Consider the following 19,112-nt stretch of genomic DNA (forward strand, 5'->3'; position numbering starts at 1 on the left):
CTCAACATGGTACCACCTCTTATAGAAATACATATGAGCAAGCGATAGCGCGATCTAGGCGACTCTTGGCGCCATCTGTTCCAGTTTTTGGAACTAACTTAATTTGAACAAATTTACGCATAAACACCCCCTTACAACCCCTTTTTCCAGTAAGAAGTAGCCTATGTCCTTTCTCAGGCTTTAGACTATCTGTGTACAAAATTTCATTACAATCGGTTCAGTAGTTTTGGCGCTGTTGTTTTTGAATTTGATATCTAATCTAAGTTGGTAGGTGAGTTCTTAGTTAATACTTAATAACGTGTATAACAATCGAAAGAATCGAAAACCCTAATTTAACATGGTATCACCTCTTATAGAAATACGCATGAGCAAGCAATAGCGCGATCTAGGGGACTCTTGGCGCCATCTATTTTGAGTTTTTGGAACTAACTTAATTTGACCAAATTTACGCATTTTCACCCCCTTACAACCCCCTTTTCCAGTTAAAAAGTAGCCTATGTCCTTTCTCAGGCTTTAGACTATATGTGTACAAAATTTCATTACAATCGGTTCAGTAGTTTTGGCGTGAAAGCGAGACAGACAGATAGACAGAGATACTTTCGCATTTATAATATTAGTATGGATTATTTTCCCGCCTTTCACCCATAATGGCATTAGGTACTTACCGGCTACCGCACTGGTTCGGTTAGCGCCATAAAGTTAATATTACCTATCGGAATAGGTAATATTAACTTTATGGTTTGCGCTACCCGCTAGGAGTAGGGGCTAGGGTTAGCACTTATACAGGGTGCAATTAAACCTTCCTGCCAAATTTTTTCCAGGGCTTAGTTATCACTAGGAGAGTCCATTTAACCAAAAAAAATTGGGTGTTATTTTTTTCCAATGACATATTTTATCCTATTTAAAATCGTTGCAGAACGGTCACTGTCGTGTCCATTAATTGTAGTGTTTTTTAGGGTAACTTTCGGAAGCTATTTCTCAACATTTTAGTACTGAGTGATTATAAAAGAAAAAATACGTGTATTTTTATTTTTAACAAGGATCAATATATCAAAAGGCAGGAAGGTTTTTAATGTATATATGAAATGTGTGCGTTAACGCTTTAGAGTTAAGGTTGGATTTGCTATGTTCAGTTTTGATACTTTTTTTCGATGCGCTTTGACTCTGCACTAAATATATAAATTGACCCATAGACGCAGCTGCGGATGACGTCATCGGCATAAATTCCGGTCTCCATTCCAACCATTCCAACCATTTCGGTTAGATATTCGTTATCGTGCACAAGTGTAGGAAAGTGATGCAATAGGTATAGAAACGTATTATTTTGTGTTCCCTCCAAAACTCCATCGAAATTTTCAGTAAAGCGTCTACTGGATCGACCGACTTGACTTCTTGACTGAATTGACTTTACCTGACGATTTAGAAAAACGATGATGAAATTTGAAAATTGATATTAATATTATTGGAATGTTGTTTTCCCGCCATAATATATACTCGACACTCGTGGCCATGGTTATATAGCCGAAGTGCCATAATAAGAAAAAAAAGAAAGAAGATAAAGAAGATAAAACTTCTGCATATTATTTTTGGTTAGAATATTATATAAAATATTGTAAAAATCAAGTAAAAATATAAAATTTACGAGAAAAACTTTTAAGAAATCATTATTTTTAAGTAGAGAAGGTCATATTTGTTAACATCAGGTACTTTATAAGTATTTTTACAATGGATAACCTCCCAGTATCGGCATTTGCTATGTATAGCGCCAATAAAAAGAAAACTAAAAATAATAAAAAGAAAAATAAAGCAAATATGAAATCGTTGTCGCCCAAAGTGTTAGTCAAAAATTTGAAAGACGATGTTTTAAAAGAAATGGGTGCAAAACTGAACAAGAAACAAAAACATACCAAGGAACCGAAAAATATAACTAAGAAAAAATTACACAAGAAAAAAAAATCGAAGCGAAACAAGCTAGCTAGTCCTAAGAAAGTTGCGAGCGATACCGAGGATGACGACTACGAGGATATACCACGTCTAGTGCCAGCACCTGCTGCCGCGCTGTCCGATGACGGCGACGACAGCGTCAGCAGCTGCTCTCACTCCAGCGGGGGCATAGAGTTCACTCCCGTCATGACAGACAGCTGCGAAGAAGGCCTGAAAGTATTCAAGTGGATGGTTGCGCCTTTCGACCCAGATGAGTTCCTAACTGAGGTATGGGAGAAGAAGCCCCTACACATCGCCAGAAAAAAGTCAAACTACTACAAAGATATTATATCCACTCCAGACATAGATAATATGTTAAGGACTGAGAACATTCAATTCACAAAAAACATTGACATAACGTCGTATAAGGATGAACAAAGGGAAACGCATAACCCGGAAGGAAGGGCACATCCACACTTAGTCTGGGACTACTACTTGAATGGATGTAGCGTGAGGTTACTAAACCCTCAGACGTATATTCCTAAACTTCATCTCCTTAATGCTACACTGCAGGAGTTCTTTCATTCGTTCGTTGGTGCCAACGCCTATTTAACCCCACCTGACAGTCAAGGTTTTGCACCTCATTACGATGATATTGAAGCCTTCATATTACAGGCGGAAGGTAAAAAGAAGTGGCGTATTTATAAACCTAGAGATGACAGCGAGATCTTGCCCCGAGAGTCCTCCAAAAACTTTAGTCAAGAAGAAATTGGTGAACCTATAATGGAGATAGTTCTGGAAGCTGGTGATTTACTTTACTTCCCCAGGGGCTACATTCATCAGGGTGTCACAATAGACGGTGAACATTCTCTTCATGTTACAGTTAGCATGTATCAGAAACAGTCATGGGCAGATTTGTTTGAGAAGATGCTACCGGCTGCGCTGCAAATAGCCATCAATGAAAACATTGACTTTAGAAAAGGTTTACCCTTAGATTTAAGTGTACATTTTGGTCTTATACATTCAGATGTGAACACACCACGCAAATTTGAGATAACAGACATTGTACACAAATTGTTTGACAAGATCAAGAGTTGTTTACCAATCGATGAGGCTGCTGACCAAGTTTGCAAGAAGTTCCAACAGGATGCCCTCCCTCCAGTGCTGAGTGACTTGGAGAAGGCGGTAACAGTTTATGGAGACACTGATGTTATGGTAGAAAACGGACAAGTAATTAACAGAGTTGAACTGTCCCTAGATACAAACATCAGGCTGCTACGTAAGAACATAATTCGTATGGTATCAGAAGACCAAATACGGATTTACTATCATGCTGAAAACTCACTCGAATATCATGGCAGTGAGCTGCCATTCTTAGAGATTTCTGAAGATTTGGCTCCCGCTATAGAGACTTTGATAACGACATATCCAAATTATGTTTCAATTGAGAATTTGGATATTGCAGAAGACACGGACAAACTAACCATTGCAGATGCCTTGTGGAGCAGAGGCCTGATAATGACAGAATATCCCCTGTTTAATATTGATGATGATTAAACTTTTTTTGTATTATACTTTTTTTCCTCAGATTAAACCTACAGATAAAATTATATCAACATGTTCTTAACCCATCAACTCCCAAAACGCGGCACCCGGGTTCTGCATAACAATTGAAAATCTATTGTGTCTGCAATTCCCACGATCAAGGTAGATGGTAGTAATACTAATATCAGTTTAGTAATTATTGTGTCAGAATATCTAACATTCACACATACAAAAAATATTCAGTTTATGATTAAAAAATTCAATATTATGAAAAAAAGTAGTGAAGATTGAAATAATAAGGAATAGTTTGTGAAATAAGATGGTAACTCAAACTTGAACCTATGGCCTTATTGAGTTACTGAAAATAAAAAGTGTAATAAAATTTTCAACATTTATTATCAAAACATAATAAATTGAGCACCTTATTCCCTCCTGCTCAAGTAATATAAAACTACTAAAGCTATTTTACAGTAAAGGGACATTGGCTTGTGAAACATGAGAGTGTGTGACTTACTATTTTTAACATAGTAATTTAATATATGGTTTGAGTATGGCATATTCTACAGAACTTAATCTATATGGTTGATTTTCCTGTCACGCTGACTGCGCGCGCACCGTCGGCGCTGATGGCCCGAGATGAATGAAATTGTAGAAAGCGTTTTTTAATAACGCGTAGCGGTCTGCGCTTATATTTCATACATTTCGGTATCGGCGCCGACGGTCAGCGTGACAGGAAAATCTGCCTGAAGGGAGTTACAGTTATTCAACTTTTATATTCTTAATACCTTATGAAAAAAAAGTAAAATTCTATGTTTCATTAGAATAATGGCAGATTATACAAATAATTTTATTAAGCTTAGCTTAGCTGGCTTATCTGACTATAAGTACATTACTACTGGACATTAATGAATTTTATTTCCCTCTAGCAATATCTGATACATAAAAGTCTACTTGATAATAAAAACAAAATATGCAATAATTAATTACTTTAAATGGACTTTTTTAAGAACAGCTCAGGCATTATTCCAAGATTCCAATAGATTTCCAAGAATCCACAATCGAAGGATTAATTTCAATGGTAGCTGCTTCTATAACGACACCCAAAATAAAATGTATAAATAACCTAATCATATGTTTTGCTTTAGCGGAAATTATTTGTTTATTTATTTATTGCAAGACCTTTTTGTATTAAGCAGCGAGAAGTCATTATATTTTTACGAATGATTCACACCAACATAGATATTGATAATATTGTTAACTTCAGAGCTGTTTGTTAAGTCTTATATGCTATTTTTTATTATTATTGTATTAATATCTGACGTGAGTTTTGCAGGTAACCTCCTACATAAGTTTAAGCTGCAATTTCACTCTGACGCTGGGCTTCCATATTGGCTTTAGATGCACATTTGTATTTCTTCTTCACCTCGTTGTTTAGTCCTTCCCGATTCCTTGCTATTTCTATCGCATAGAACTGTACTCTGGGCACTAATATTGTGTTCTGTTCTGAGTAATCTCCCGTGGTGTCTGCTCTTAGCAAAGTTCCGAAGCTGTAGTCCTCGACAATGTTTTTGAACTTCTCACAGTACATACGCCATTTCACTTTATTGACACTGTTCTTGATTTCATTTTCCTTGATTAGGGAAACATTAAGATCAGGGAAATCTTGTTTAAAGTGTGTGTAGATTAGATCATCGTGAGGAGTCAGTCGGAGCCATCTTGTGTCTACAGAGCATAGTACCTGAAATTATTATAAAATTTATATGATTAGCAATTAGTGATGATGGGCATTTAACCTACAAACTTTAATTACTTAACACTTTTTTTAGTATTTTCCATTAACACCTCCATTGTGGGTATCGCAGACACAATAGATTTTCAATTGTTATGCGGCAATGATGGGTTAAAACCGCGCAAGTAGGGTTCTTAATAATATGTTACAACTTGTTAGAATGACATATGCTAGGTAAATAAAAGGTAAGGAATGTAATTTTGTAGTGAAACTGCTCACGTTAAAGTAAATGTCGCTATGTTCCATGGCCCTAGCCGCCCACAAATGTTCCAGAGTCTCATCGTTGCCGAATTCTTCAGCCGGCCTCGTCAAAACATCCTGTAATACATAAAATTATAGTATCGCACACTGTTTTATATAAGATTGTACTATAACTGTATGTACTTGCCATGGCTCGATTTGTGTACGCTCCAAAGATTGCTTTACTCACTAAACGTGCAGCACGCTAAAAGAAGTTTAAAGGAAGAAATCAGAATAACACTGTTTGAAATATTGGAATCAATTCATTGAGGGTGCACAATGCTCAAAATTTATTGAACTGTCAGTTCACATTCAAATTTAAAATGTCAAAATCGTGCTCGTATCCTAATCACAGTACTGCTCGGTGATATCTGACGTCTCCGTAGCCAATGAAATCTCGTCAAATACTACTGATCGTATTGTCCAGTATACTAGTACGATATAGAAACACTCAAAATTTTGTCTATAGACAAGAGACCATAAATATACCTATAGTCTGTCAAGAAAGTGAAGAGTCGGACTCGCGCACGAAGGGTTCCGTACCGTTATAGAGGAAAAATAGGCCAAAAATTGTGTTTTTGTATGGGAGCCCCCCTTAAATTTTTATTATTCTTTAATATTATAATTAAATATTAAAGTACACATATAATAAAGGATTTTGTGAAAAATTTAAGTAACTACCTGTTGCCATTATTGATATAGAGCAAAAAAGGTCGAAAAAAATCACGTTTGTTGTATGGGAGCCCCCCTTAAATATTTATTTTATTTTTAGTATTTGTTGTTATAGCGGCAACAGAAATACACATTCTGTCCAAATTTCAGTATTTTTAGTATTTCCCATACAAGAAAAGTGATTTGCAATTTTTTGCTCGATATCAATGATGGCAACAGGTAGACACCTGAAATATTCACAAAATACTCTATTTTATTTATTCTTTAATAATTTATATTAATTTTTTTATAAAAGAAATAAATAAGGGGGGCTCCCATACAAAAAGTACAATTTTTTACCTATTTTTGGTCTTAAATGGTACGGAACCCTTCGTGCGCGAGTCCTACTCGTACTCGGCCGATTTTTGACAGTAAAGAGGCCCATTCACGGCAGGACTGCACGGAAGTCCTGCGGCCTGCCGTGAATGGGCCTCTTAATTCTCCTTTACGAGCAGCGCCCCCGCTCACGTTCATTTAAAGCCTTGTCGCACCTATATACTTCGTTAATCGATTATTGATATTATATTATCATGATTCATGAAATGCAGGAATGTTAGGTGAATTTTGGGTACCGCCACAATATAAACACAGAGTACTATTATAATAATACTGGCGTAAATAGAAATAATATTTTTATGCAATGATTTTATGCACTATCGTAGTATCCCCACAGTAGTGGGGATACTACGATAGTACGTAGTTCTAATGTATTTTGAAAATTTCATTAGAATTAAGTTTTCATTTCTATCAAAACAAGCTCTAAACTTCAAAGTCGAAGCTTTATGTCGGCTGTACACTCTCGCCGAGAGCTCTCGGGCGAGAGTCTCGTGCGAGAGCCCCTTGCCCGAGTGCGATCATGTACATTCTCGCTTAGTTCAATTGCAGTTATGAACTCAGAGAAGACGGACCATTATTTTTCTCTATGCATCGAAAGATATCATTGTAATCCAAAGATCTATAATCATATTTAATTTTATTTCTCACAGATAATGACTGATATTGACGTTTATTATTGTTATTTTTCTGTTCTGCACTGTCTAGCGGCGCGACTAGTAGTGAAAAACGCGAGAGTCTACAGTAATGCGCTCGCTTTCCTCGCGAGACCCTTTGTCTCGGGCGCAAATACCGACACCGGACCGAGAGGGTCCGAGACAGGCGAGACGAGGCGAGCGCACCCATTTACACTCTCGCACTCGGGCCGCCTCGCTGTGTCTCGGCGAGAGTGTACAGCCGACATTATATTATCAACTTCGTTAATTATTCTCTCTACGCTTATTATCCATGTAAAAACTAGCAAATTGGTAAGGTTTCCTTTGTTTTTAAACGATTTTACGTCTAATTATCTAATAATACACTGAAAGTTGTAACAATATTATAATAAATAATATTATATATATAGATATAAATTATAAATATAGGCTGTATGTCGAAAACCTCTTGCAGAATATAATTTCTTCCGGCATTATTTTTCTCTTGTTTTCTATTGGTCGTTATGAGAAAGAGGGTGGCGCATGCGCGTTGGGCCGACGCCATCACAGAACTACTGTGCATAATACTTGTTGAAATAATCATTAGAAGTATTTTTTAGTTTTACATAAAATTAAACAGAAAGTGTTAGTATGTTTGTGTGCATTTCTATTTTGTGTTCAAATTGAACGTGCTGAGTGTAATGAACTTTACCGTGTCATGGTATTTATGACAGTAGATTAAAAATCGGAAGTTTTCAAGCAACGCATATTTACGGCGATCACTGCCGCCTTTCTGTAATTTCGTTTGTGGGCATTCGAAATTGTGGGTATATATTATCTTCATTTGTATCCCTTAACAATGTTTTTAAAGGAACGCCGAAGCAAACAAATATACAAACTCAGAAAGTCAAGCAAGTTTAGTGATCGTTGATACGCGCGCACGTAATATACCTATGTCCGACTGAGTTATATATTATGAGTTATTGTTTTGGGTCAAAGACATTTCGGTGCGTTTACTTCGAGTAGCGCCAGTGTAAAGTCGCATTTTATGTTTCAGCTCGTTGGCGCGCTCCATACGAATGTTAATGTACTATGAACTCTACATTAAAGCCCGTGCTATCCCAGTCGGGAGTACCTCAAGCTGGTAATCAGACGAGTCCCGCCAAAGCGAACGTGGCCACCGCGAACCATGCAGTAGCGCTCCCGCAGGGCGCCCTCAACTCCATCAACCACAGTGCTAATAACTTAGTGGGACAGAACCTCTCGCACCAGGCCAATACGCCGCCGGTGCCACCCCACGCGGCGCCGTCGATGGCCCCCGTCACCGCCAACATGGCCCAGATGGCTGCCAACATGAGTCACCATGGGAACCTGTCCCTGGCCACGCAGAACGCGGTAGTGGTCACCAATAACGCAGCGAGTCCCACCAAGAGCGCCACCACCAGTGCACCACTCAGTTTGGTGCAGGATAAACCGAATACCCCTCCCCAGCCTCTGGCCCTGACGAGGTCACCCGAGAAGAAGGAACCCGACTCCACGGGTCAATCCAATGGCGTGGAATCTCCGACCCCGGTTACGAGCGAACCGGCGCCACTTAAACCGGTGAATCCTGAGATTCAGTCCGACAAGCAGGATATTGCTAAAACATCACCGAGCACGCCAAAGCCACCAGAAAACTCTGCAGCTCCGAAGCCTGAGAATTCCACCACAATGACTCAGCCCGAGAGTCCAGTACAGCCCAAAGTTGCAACAGCAAATGATTCTGTTAAACCTGCCAAACCATCGGAGCTTAAGGCTACTCCTGCTGCAGATGTAGCACCGATAGCGGATGATAAACCATTGGTTGAGTCTGCAAATGAGAACCAGAATGCGGACAAACCTGCACAACCAGAAAGTTCGTCGACTCCCAGCTCAACGGAAGCAAAGAAGGAAGAAAACATTGAAAAACCTCCTGAGCCGGTTGAGGAAAAAAAGGAGGAGGCGGAACCTAAAACTGAGAATCCTGCTCAAGACACTCCTAAAGAAGCACCTGAGAGTAAAAGCGAAAAGCCTGAAACAAAAATTGCCACAAAGGCGGAAGTCAAGAGCACAGCTAAATCAAACTTAAAGTTGGCAACGGTGACCCCGCCCTTGAGGAAAAGGAAACATTTGTCCGACAAAACTGATGGAGTTACACCAGCCAAGAAAACCCCTGAAGTGGAAACTCCGAGTCGAACTAAGAGGAATCGTACCCAGGTATGTTAGGTTTTTCTTTTGTTTGAGCTGTAAAATGTTTTGCACTTTTTTATTTCACTTCCATTGTCACAAGTGTACACTAAAATTATGATAGAGAATTTAGAAAAATTATATATAGTTATTCCTAACAATGTGCAAACCCAAGTATTGTACTTAAGTAGCTGCTATATTAAAACTATGATGTCATCCACCAGTATATTATAGAATATAGATATCAAGTTGTGTATATTTATATAATAGTCAAGTACTAGTAACAAAGCACAACCATTTCAGAGGCTTGTTTCAATCAAATCACTTCATTTGTAGAGGACCTCATTTTTAATGCCTTGCTACCTAAACCACTCATCATATATTTTAGTCATTAACTATTAGGATTTCTTTATCTACTTTTTCTGTCTACTCTTTGCCTTCTCCCTATTTTCCGTTTTTTTTTGTCTGAAAATGACAAAATATTTTAAAGATGAAATTTAAATATATTATATTCAAATACACCTAACATTAGTTATTACAGTCCAAGTAAAATCTAGTTGGACTAGGTAACATTTTAATTATCAACACATATAGTGCGTCAAGAAAGTGAAGAAATTAAAAAGTGGCAACATCATAGTGTCATCCTTTTTTTCTTAGATTGATTTGAAAGGGATGACACCACGATGTTGCCACTTTTTAATTTCTTCACTTTCTTGACGCACTGTAAACCATATTATGAGCATACAAGTGTTTTTGCCTGTGCAAAGAAGTACATAAAAAAGTGATTGACTTCAAATCTTCAAAAAATATTTTTGACAAATTCAAATATAGAATTGTCACTTAATTATTGCTCTTTATAAAAAGGAATCAGATACCTAATAACTTTTTAAAAATATGGAAGAAAATGGTTTCATTAATCTTGGTAAAGTTACAAGTTTAGACAGAGATGCAAAGACCCAAGAAGAAAAAGTAGATAAAACGAAATTTGAAAAAACTTCTACAGATAATATTACAAGTACAAGTAAACTAAATTGTGTAAATCCAAATGATATTTTGAACCACTTTGCTAATGATGCTAATTTAGATATGGACATTGATGATATAGCTGGCACACTAGACACATCTTTAGAGTTCAGAAAGAGCTTAGATATATCAGATGTTATAAAATTCGATATGTGCTATCAACATGATGACCAAATAACAAACAGTGGTCAAAGTGATAAGAAACAGAGCCGTAGAAAGAGACATGTATATTCTAAATTGAGGAGGAAGAGGTTGAGTTCTGAAGACCGGGAAGCGGCTACTGTGGGTGACTACTATAGGTCCAATGATGCTGTCGAGCTCAAGTCTTCCCAAATAAGTCTCTCTGGACGTATTCGATCGAGGGTATTTTATTGCTTTAACTTCAAGGTTTTCCGTAACTAAGGCAACAAAAGACATTGTTCATTGCATAAAAGAACTCAAAATCCAGCTTTATTCACTACATAAGCAGATTTATTTTACTAGAAGCTCACGTAGTTACTAAAGATAATAATTTTGTTTCGCTCTCTTAAAACTGCAGTGCAGTAAAAGTGTAGTTTTTTAATCCTAACGTATCATTTGTTTGATACATCAAAAGTCAAAACATTTAAGAGTAGGGGTCAAAAATAATAAAAGTAAAACCACATGAAACCCACAAGAACTTAGCTAGTAAAACTCAAGTCTAGACTCCAAAACATCTACATATAAGTAGGTTGTTAAAATTTTCTATGTAAAATATTTCCTTGAAAAGCATAGCCTACTGGATTACACTAACTGACAAGGTAAAATCGTCTTTATGCTTTTTTCATAAGGTTCATTTTACGTTGACGTGTCGCGTGATTACCGCTACTGGGAATGCGTAAGAATTCGTCGGCATGTAACCAGTTTATCCGATTTGTGGATGGTTAGACTGTGGGACCATCTGATCATTTTAGTTTTACGGAAACGAGCGGTACCTAGACAGCTTGTACCATTGAGGAAATAGACTTCTAGGCAGTTGACAGACCAGCGTCATTTGGTCGGATCATGTCAATGCAATGTTAATTCTGACGTAACGCGACCAAATTATGTAGGTACGCCATCTGTCTATGAATCAACTTCTCTGATAGTACAAGTGGGTTAGGTTAGGACTTGCGATATCACTCGTTTTTTTCGTCCTTTAGCTCCTTATGGCGATATGTAAACGAGAAATTGCGCCAAAAACTTCGATTAGATAAGAGTTAATATCAGGGATGTTGCGAATATCCACATCCGCATCGGTAAATGCGAAGCATCCGCATAGATTTGGACATCCGCATCTGCATCCGCATCCGCATTAAATCAATGCGAATTTTTATGCGGATGCGAATGTCATACGAGTTGCGACAAGAAAAAAGCGGCGGGTTCTGTGAAAGGCGCGTGCCGTTTGAGCGTGACAAATGACCAATGGGAGCGAAAAAGCCGGCCAATTAATCGGCCACGCACAATAGAGGGTTTCATTATAGTACCAACAGTTAGAATTTTGCATCCACTCCACCGTTTGTGGTGTCGTTGGATAGGGTTTTTAAATATATTACGAGTATTCAGGGATCCAAGGTTTTAAAGTAGAATTAATCGTTAGTGTCCAGTGTCTCCCCCTTCTAACAGCTATTAGCTAAACGGTTGATTCTGAAAAATATGTGGAAAAATTCACGGGAGTAGGAAATATGCTAAATTTAAAAAGAAAATTATCTCGGCTAAGAAGACTTCATAACTTATGAAGTTTTTCTTTTTCTCAATAAGTTATGAATCATAAGTTATTGAGAAGTACAAAGGAATTTTTCGTTCAAATTCCTTTGAATGTAACTGAGATCATGTTGTTAGTAGTTTAAAACATGTTACAATTGTACACTCATTGACGATACAAAACTTATCGTCACGTCACATCCGCGGATGTGAACCTCTAAAAATCCGCATCCGCATTCGCATCCGCGGATGTGAAAAAATCGGGATGCACAACATCCCTGGTTAATATGACAATTTTAGAGATGCGACTCAAGATTTAGTTTGAAGGATTTAATAAATATTAATAATAATAGTCTTGCTGATGCCTACTTTTCACTGAGAAACAAATTGATAAGCAAATTTTCAATTACGAGATGGTAGCACAATAAAGATATATTGTTTTAACACACTTTTATTAGCTTGGGCTGTATGTATGTACCTAACATAATCTGAGCACACTTTTTACCTATCGCCAGTAATCTAATTAGTCCGTAACTTTGCCTATATTGTGTTAAGAGCCAATGATAATAAATAATTGAAAAAAATAAATATAAACGTTTTTTAGTTTTTTTTTTAACTATTATATTTTATTTTCAGGTACAACCGTACCAGGCATCAGCTCTGGACACATCAATCTCTTCGCCTGGTCCCTCCAGTGCTACCAAGGCTAAGGAACAGTCCGCCAAGAAGTCCAAAGACAAGTTACGATTGTTTGTCAGGTGTGTATGTTCAGTATTAAATATTAATTAATATATCCACATTTTAATTATAATATCCAAGAATAACACACATAACTACATATTTTACATAAGTATTTACAAAATTACAATCCACAATTATATTTGTAATTTGTTCTAGCCGCGAATACGTGGCTGTACGCAACGAGGAGAACGGCTACTATATCTGTCAGCTGCTGCAGCACGTGTACCGGGACTCCGGCATCATCCGCGTGCGTTGGCTGTCCCAAGTCTCCTCCAACTCCACCGGCGACGTCTATAAGCCCGACTACTGCGATGAGATAGGTATGTGAGGGGGGGGGGAATGGTATTTAGGCTCTTTACGCTTAAACCGCTGAAGCGATTATGATGAAACCTTGTTACATGAAAAGACAATACAACACTACACATACCCGACTATTGCGATGAGATAGGTACATGAGGGGGATGGGAATGGTATTTGTCCTCTTTATAGCTAAACCACTGAACCGATTAAGATTAAATTTCGTATGGAGACACTTTTGGTCCCGTGTAATAAGTCGGGTGGAAGATTTTTATATGGGTCTTAGCGCTTCTACGTTACGTCCGATCCGAATCCTTGAATCCAGACCGAATTAGATTTACAAGTATTTCTAAAGGGGCTTACGCACTAAATCGCATCAAATACCTCACATGACACTTCTCTCCATCATCCGTGAATCTCGTGTTTGGATTCGAATCGAACGGCGGCGCTCTAACACTCAAGTGGTTTCCTACAAAAAACTAATTGTCATCTCCAAATTCCAGACACGGGCTGCCTTATGACGACTTTAGAGATGCGTCGCGCGACGGGCGGCGGGCTGGTGCTGCGGGCGAGCGAGCGGGCGCGCGTGCGCTCCATCCTGCAGCGCGCGCTCGACGCCGCCGCCGCCGGCACCACGCAGCTCGACGTCAGCGAGGAGCACCCCGACGGACGTGAGTGTTACACCGTGTGTCATGTTATGTGTTATGCTGATCGCGAACACGTAGACGCGCGTCACGCAGTTTGTGAGAGTTCTTCATTTAACATTTTGGGCATAGTTACTCAATACAAGCGGTTACAAATGTTTCTAGGAGCTAGTCTATTAGCAATGATGGCGCCAATATTATGGTCCTTTGGGCATTGTCCAAAAAAAATCACATGTACTTTTTATATTTTTTTTCGTTAAAATAGGGTATTTTAAGAATATAAATTAAATAATTTTGAAATTCATTGGCTAGTTTTTTCTCAATAAATTTTTAAAGTTTCGCTCTGACGTCATCATCGGCGGTCAATAATTGACCTCTGCAGTATGTTTTTCCTTTCAATCTTATTTATAATGGCTGGTTCGTCAAATGCAAGTTCTCATTATGTGAAAGCTGATACGAGAAGCTTACCAAAAGTTCGAAACGTAATGTTGGTCGAATTTATTGCTAATTTAACGCCATTGAAGGTCAAACAAAGGTTAAACATATTTGTTCAAAAATATAAGTAACTAATGGGTTTATATTTTCTTTTTTATACAGAAAAACGATCACTGACCTTATTCCTCGAAATGTTTTTGTAATGAGCAAAATTAAAAAAAAATGGACAATCCCCATTGTAGAGACTTTCTTGTGGCACTCGGTTTACATTGGTATGGACATCTAGGTGCGAAACAGCTATACAACAGTAGCTATACAAGGGCTGGACAGAATATAATGTGCAAGGTTTATTTCTGTATTAATAAATGTTTATACTAGCTGAAAATCACTAGATATAAAATGTATAGGTTATACTGTATCTCTCCATAGGGCTGCTGTAAGAGATTTCTATTAGAAATAAGCAGTTCATTTGTGTCGTCTTTCCATGTTAATTCATCAAGCCCCATATGGTCACCGGTGACCGAGACACGATAGAAATTCTATTGTGTCTCGTTTTTTCACAATCGAAGGGTTAATTGTATTTTTATCCCCGCATTCCACTTGACGTTAAAAACGATCAAAACGCTCAAATTTTTTTAACGTCAAGTGGATCGCGAGGTATGTGTTTCTTGTGAGGTACAAAGAAGAGTTAAATAAATAAAATATGTATGGCAAGTATATTTGTATACAGTGGACGTGACTCTGGTGACGGACTCATCCCAGCTGGAGCGCAAGTCCCGCAAGCGCACCAGCACCAAGCCCTCGCCCAACAAGGACGCCGCTGCTAAGGATTCTGAGGTCGGTAACCTTGAGTGAAGGCTAAGAGCGTTTACGGACGAACGGCACGCGTCAGATAAATGTAAAAAAAAAAAAAAAAACGGCGCGTGCCGTCGACAAGTACCGTTCGTCTGTAAGAAGCCTAACTAAGGTATGAAAAGCAGAGCAAGCATATACTTTTCCTATATCAGAAAAGTTAATTCATAATTGATAAGCAAATGGCGGACGTACGTTATTTGGTCGGGTCATGTCAAGACGTTAGTTATTGTCAGTCAGCTGGGCCTGATGGCTTACAGTACATGTTATAATATTGTAATATTGAAATTATATACATGTTTCAGTTTATAAGGTTTTCTGGTTTAACTGCGATGAGTCAAAACATAAATATGTCATTTACTTTTTATCTGGGGTGGAAAGGTGGGTCTGCGCCCATTGCATGATATATTAACCGATTTTTATATGTTAACTACACTACCTCTTCTAAGATTATCTGAAATTGCACCCAATATATAGCTATAAACAGACTATCGTTATTTTGAACACTAATAAAACGCAATTTTCTTGCACTTTTTCCACTCTAAAAAAGTTCTTGAACAGTAATAAAACACAAAAATTATGTTTTATTAGTGTTCAACATGAATTTCAACCAAGAACCAACGGTACAATCAATTACATATAACGTAATTTTCCACAACAGGAAGAGTCGACGCCCGCCAAAAAATCACGATCACGCAGCTCGAAGGGCAAAACGAAATCCCCCAAAAAGGGCAGAAAATCGGCAGGTAGTACGCCCGTAGTGGCGAGCACAAGCAAGGTAGGCATTGTACAACGGATATATAGAAATGTACGTATCCGCATTCATCCACTTACATTGACGTGTGAGAGTGCTGTGCGCGTGACTTGTCTGTTTGGGGTTGCCATACATTACAAACTGTTGCCATACATTACAAACTGTTGCCATACATTACAAACTGTTGCCATATATAAAATGTTTAGAAATATAAAACTGAGGAACCTAAAATTTGGTTTTTGTGGTGTACTTTCAATGGATGCGCAGGAGTTATCTATGATGATTTTAATGTAATTTTGAACAATTAAATTTGGCAGCAAGAACTTTTTTATTAAATTCATTTTATAAGGCCAGAAAAAATTTATAGCCGTGTTTATAATTTACCCAGACAGACAAGAGCATGGAATGTATATGTTGAGTATCTGTAGTTGTTCGATACCCTCAGTACGCTTATAGCCATGAAGATTAGAGCGTGAAGAGATGATCCTTCTAACAAGAGCTAACAGTGCCGACCAACAACCGCAGTGATAAAAGTTATTATATTTATTGGCTGTCAAATGGCTTTTCGAAAATATCTGACGACAGAAATATGGATTAGTGTAAACTTGGAGTAATTATTTTTATGATTACAGGGTGCTTAAAAATGCCTTAAAATATTTCACATTCACCAGAAATCATGTACCTTATAAATTTTTAGCAACTCGAGCACCTCTTTATTGTTCATGTTAATGATAATCACATAATGATGTAAATCTATTTAATGATCATCTAGTCTATGTGATTCCAACAGCGTACAGTGGGTAGCGAGCATAGCATGTTTATTCTAGAAGGTTCTATACAAGTACTATTGCTACTTTGGGTCAGGTACAATTTATTTTTTATTCATGAGTCCTCATGGTGCATTCGTTTTTCATAGTACACTTGTTTGTGTATACCCAATTTAGCATTTGCCAAAAACTTCTACACTTTTTTACCGTTGCTACAAAAGCCACAAAATATACATTGGGTATGCGAAAACATAGTGTAATAAGTATTAGGAGAGATGCATGAAATCTATTAAGTACTTATTACGCGGTATTTATTAAGCGGTTAATATAATTAATTATTAAGCGGTATTTCCAAAAAAATAATGCTGCTGTAACAGTTGAAAATAGACATTAGAAGTAGAGAACTAAATTCAGTCATACTCATCTAATCATTCCCGCTTTTGTGTTCCGAGTGATTTTAGTTTTTATTCTTTATGCTTTTTCTTCTTATTATTTTGCTCCTTCCATATTTTATTATTCTTTTATATGTGCCACTAGAATTTCTTTTATTTCTATTAGATTATCAAACTTATTTTTCAGAACGACAGAAGAAATCCTGCAAATAATTTCAAAGTACTTTTTAAATAATAAACTTGTGTGTAAAGGAAATAAAAGAAGTTATAGTGTCAACCGTAAATATAACTTTAATATGTAATTAAATAAATGGGTTGTGTGCATTTGTTGAAATATAGCTTCTTGACAAAATAATTAATATGTGATCGTTTTCAGACCGCAACAACGGTGACCGATACACCCAAGAATAAGAATAAGAAAAAGGGTGCGGATAAAAAGGAAACTCCCACACCCACACCCACACCCACGGTGACTAAGGGGCGGCGGTCTACCAGAGGTAAATATGTAACTTTACTTAGTCGCACCTGACCGCATAAGGCGTAAATATACTGCAGTGAAGCGACGCGACACGTCACAGCCTAATATTCTTTGTATGAAACCGCACTAGTGTGATAATGCAATAATGTGCGACAAGGCTTTAAATGAACGTGGAGAACTGTCAAAAACATGTCAAAAATGGCGTTTTCGTATGATGGCAGCGTTAGTTCCTTTTTTCGCCACATTCATTTGGTAAAGCCTTGTCGATCTGTAATTTTGTTAAACGTCAGATTTATGATTGTAAAACGTCAGTTCTATTGAAATGGAATGCCGCGTCGTGCCGTGTCGCCTAGTGTGGTTTCACCTTGGCTGCGTTTCCACCAGAAATGTGTTGCGAGGAATGTGTAGTTGAGAACCAATAGAATCGCTTCATTGACCTGAGCTTGTCGTGACATCGCTCAGCGCGGCGAGGCTATATTGGATCTTGAAAACACATTCCTCACAACACATCTCTGGTGGAAACGCAGCCTAATAATCAGTTTTGGAGTTGCCTCGTAGTTCATGAAGGTTTCGACGTAAACTTGACACATTTTCTGGACTGATTGCTACCCATTCGGCATTCGAATGGGTAAAAAAGTAGGTTTTTGTAATTTAATTGCTCAATTTGTTTTCATTTGAAAATCATGTAATTTTCAGAGACGAAATCGACGCCCGTCTCGCCGGAGCCGTCCACGTCGACCGGCAAAGGCACCCGCTCCGCCAAAAAGAAATAATATACGCCGCGATAGTGCACTTCAACGGACATTAACCATTCACAAAATATGCCATTGAATTGAGAGATAAGTATTTTTATACATGTTTTCTGAACGAAATTTTAAAATTAAAATGTTGCTTGTATCAGGTTCACAAAATAGTTTACATATCATGGTCCCGGCCACGAAAAAAAAACTTTGTCTTTTGAAATTGGAATGTTTTTTTCTACTTCTTTATTCAATGGCATCGATTATATTATTTAAATGCATGTTTTGGTTGACGGCGTAATTATTATTTTTGTCGATCGACCGAGTTCTTGTGACGGCCGAGTACGTAGCGATAGCACAATACTGTCGAAAGAGCGTCGATAGATTATAGGACATTCGAGATTTTACAATAATTAACCGAGACGATACGCGACGGTAGACGTTGCATACAGATACAAAATTGAAATTTTTAATTTTGTATTGCTCTATAAGCAACGTCAAACCGTGCTTTGTTAAAATTCGGTTCGATGTGAATTGAACAATGTAAGAATGAAATAATTGAGTAGCCTTAATGTAGTTCTAAGGCGCTGAGCAAAATCTTTTATGTTTTATGATTTTAAAGTTGAATGATGTTGTTTTATAATAAAAAATCGAGTATCCGAATATGCAATTATATGTATTTATTATTTTACTGTACATGGTTGTACATATTATTTTATTTACAAAACTATGAAAGACAAGTTATTTTAACAATTTTTTTACTGTTTATGTATTTATTATTTTATTTGTTGACTGGAATTATCACATAGTCTATCGACGCTTTTGTAACTTTAGAGATACTAGATAATATGTTATTTTTGAACCCATTTATTGTTTTTAATAGTTTTGATAAGGCTCAAATACGGAG

General features: G+C 37.5%; 3 protein-coding genes across 8 annotated transcripts; 2 read left to right on the top strand and 1 right to left on the bottom strand.

Moving 5' to 3' along the window:
• Positions 1 to 1,640: 1,640 nt before the first annotated feature.
• Positions 1,641 to 3,497, top strand: LOC121733651 (bifunctional lysine-specific demethylase and histidyl-hydroxylase NO66). Its single transcript, XM_042123972.1, has one exon. The coding sequence runs from the start codon at positions 1,726 to 1,728 to the stop codon at positions 3,478 to 3,480; it is 1,755 nt and encodes a 584-aa protein (XP_041979906.1). The 5' UTR covers positions 1,641 to 1,725; the 3' UTR covers positions 3,481 to 3,497.
• Positions 3,498 to 3,845: 348 nt separating this feature from the next.
• Positions 3,846 to 5,732, bottom strand: LOC121733657 (protein PBDC1). The gene is made up of 3 exons (XM_042123982.1): positions 5,646 to 5,732; positions 5,477 to 5,575; positions 3,846 to 5,206 (listed from the first exon to the last, which is right to left on the bottom strand). Exons 1-3 carry the CDS (start codon positions 5,646 to 5,648, stop codon positions 4,820 to 4,822), a joined length of 489 nt encoding a protein of 162 aa, XP_041979916.1. The 5' UTR covers positions 5,649 to 5,732; the 3' UTR covers positions 3,846 to 4,819.
• Positions 5,733 to 7,490: 1,758 nt separating this feature from the next.
• Positions 7,491 to 18,860, top strand: LOC121733649 (proteoglycan 4-like). Of its 6 annotated transcripts, none has more exons than XM_042123970.1 (9): positions 7,491 to 7,509; positions 8,234 to 9,411; positions 12,742 to 12,863; positions 13,003 to 13,166; positions 13,647 to 13,814; positions 14,953 to 15,059; positions 15,736 to 15,882; positions 17,364 to 17,484; positions 18,162 to 18,860. In XM_042123970.1, the coding sequence occupies exons 2-9, from the start codon at positions 8,269 to 8,271 to the stop codon at positions 18,236 to 18,238; spliced, it is 2,049 nt and encodes a 682-aa protein (XP_041979904.1). In that variant the 5' UTR covers positions 7,491 to 7,509; positions 8,234 to 8,268; the 3' UTR covers positions 18,239 to 18,860. The 6 variants fall into 6 exon arrangements, with proteins under 6 accessions (XP_041979904.1, XP_041979899.1, XP_041979905.1 ...); XM_042123965.1 differs by lacking the exon at positions 7,491 to 7,509 and adding an exon at positions 7,711 to 8,002; XM_042123971.1 differs by lacking the exon at positions 7,491 to 7,509 and adding an exon at positions 7,711 to 8,002 and having other exon boundaries at positions 15,736 to 15,852.
• Positions 18,861 to 19,112: the final 252 nt, after the last annotated feature.

This window comes from Aricia agestis, chromosome 14 (assembly GCF_905147365.1).
Source record: "Aricia agestis chromosome 14, ilAriAges1.1, whole genome shotgun sequence".
Lineage (NCBI taxonomy): Eukaryota > Metazoa > Arthropoda > Insecta > Lepidoptera > Lycaenidae > Aricia > Aricia agestis.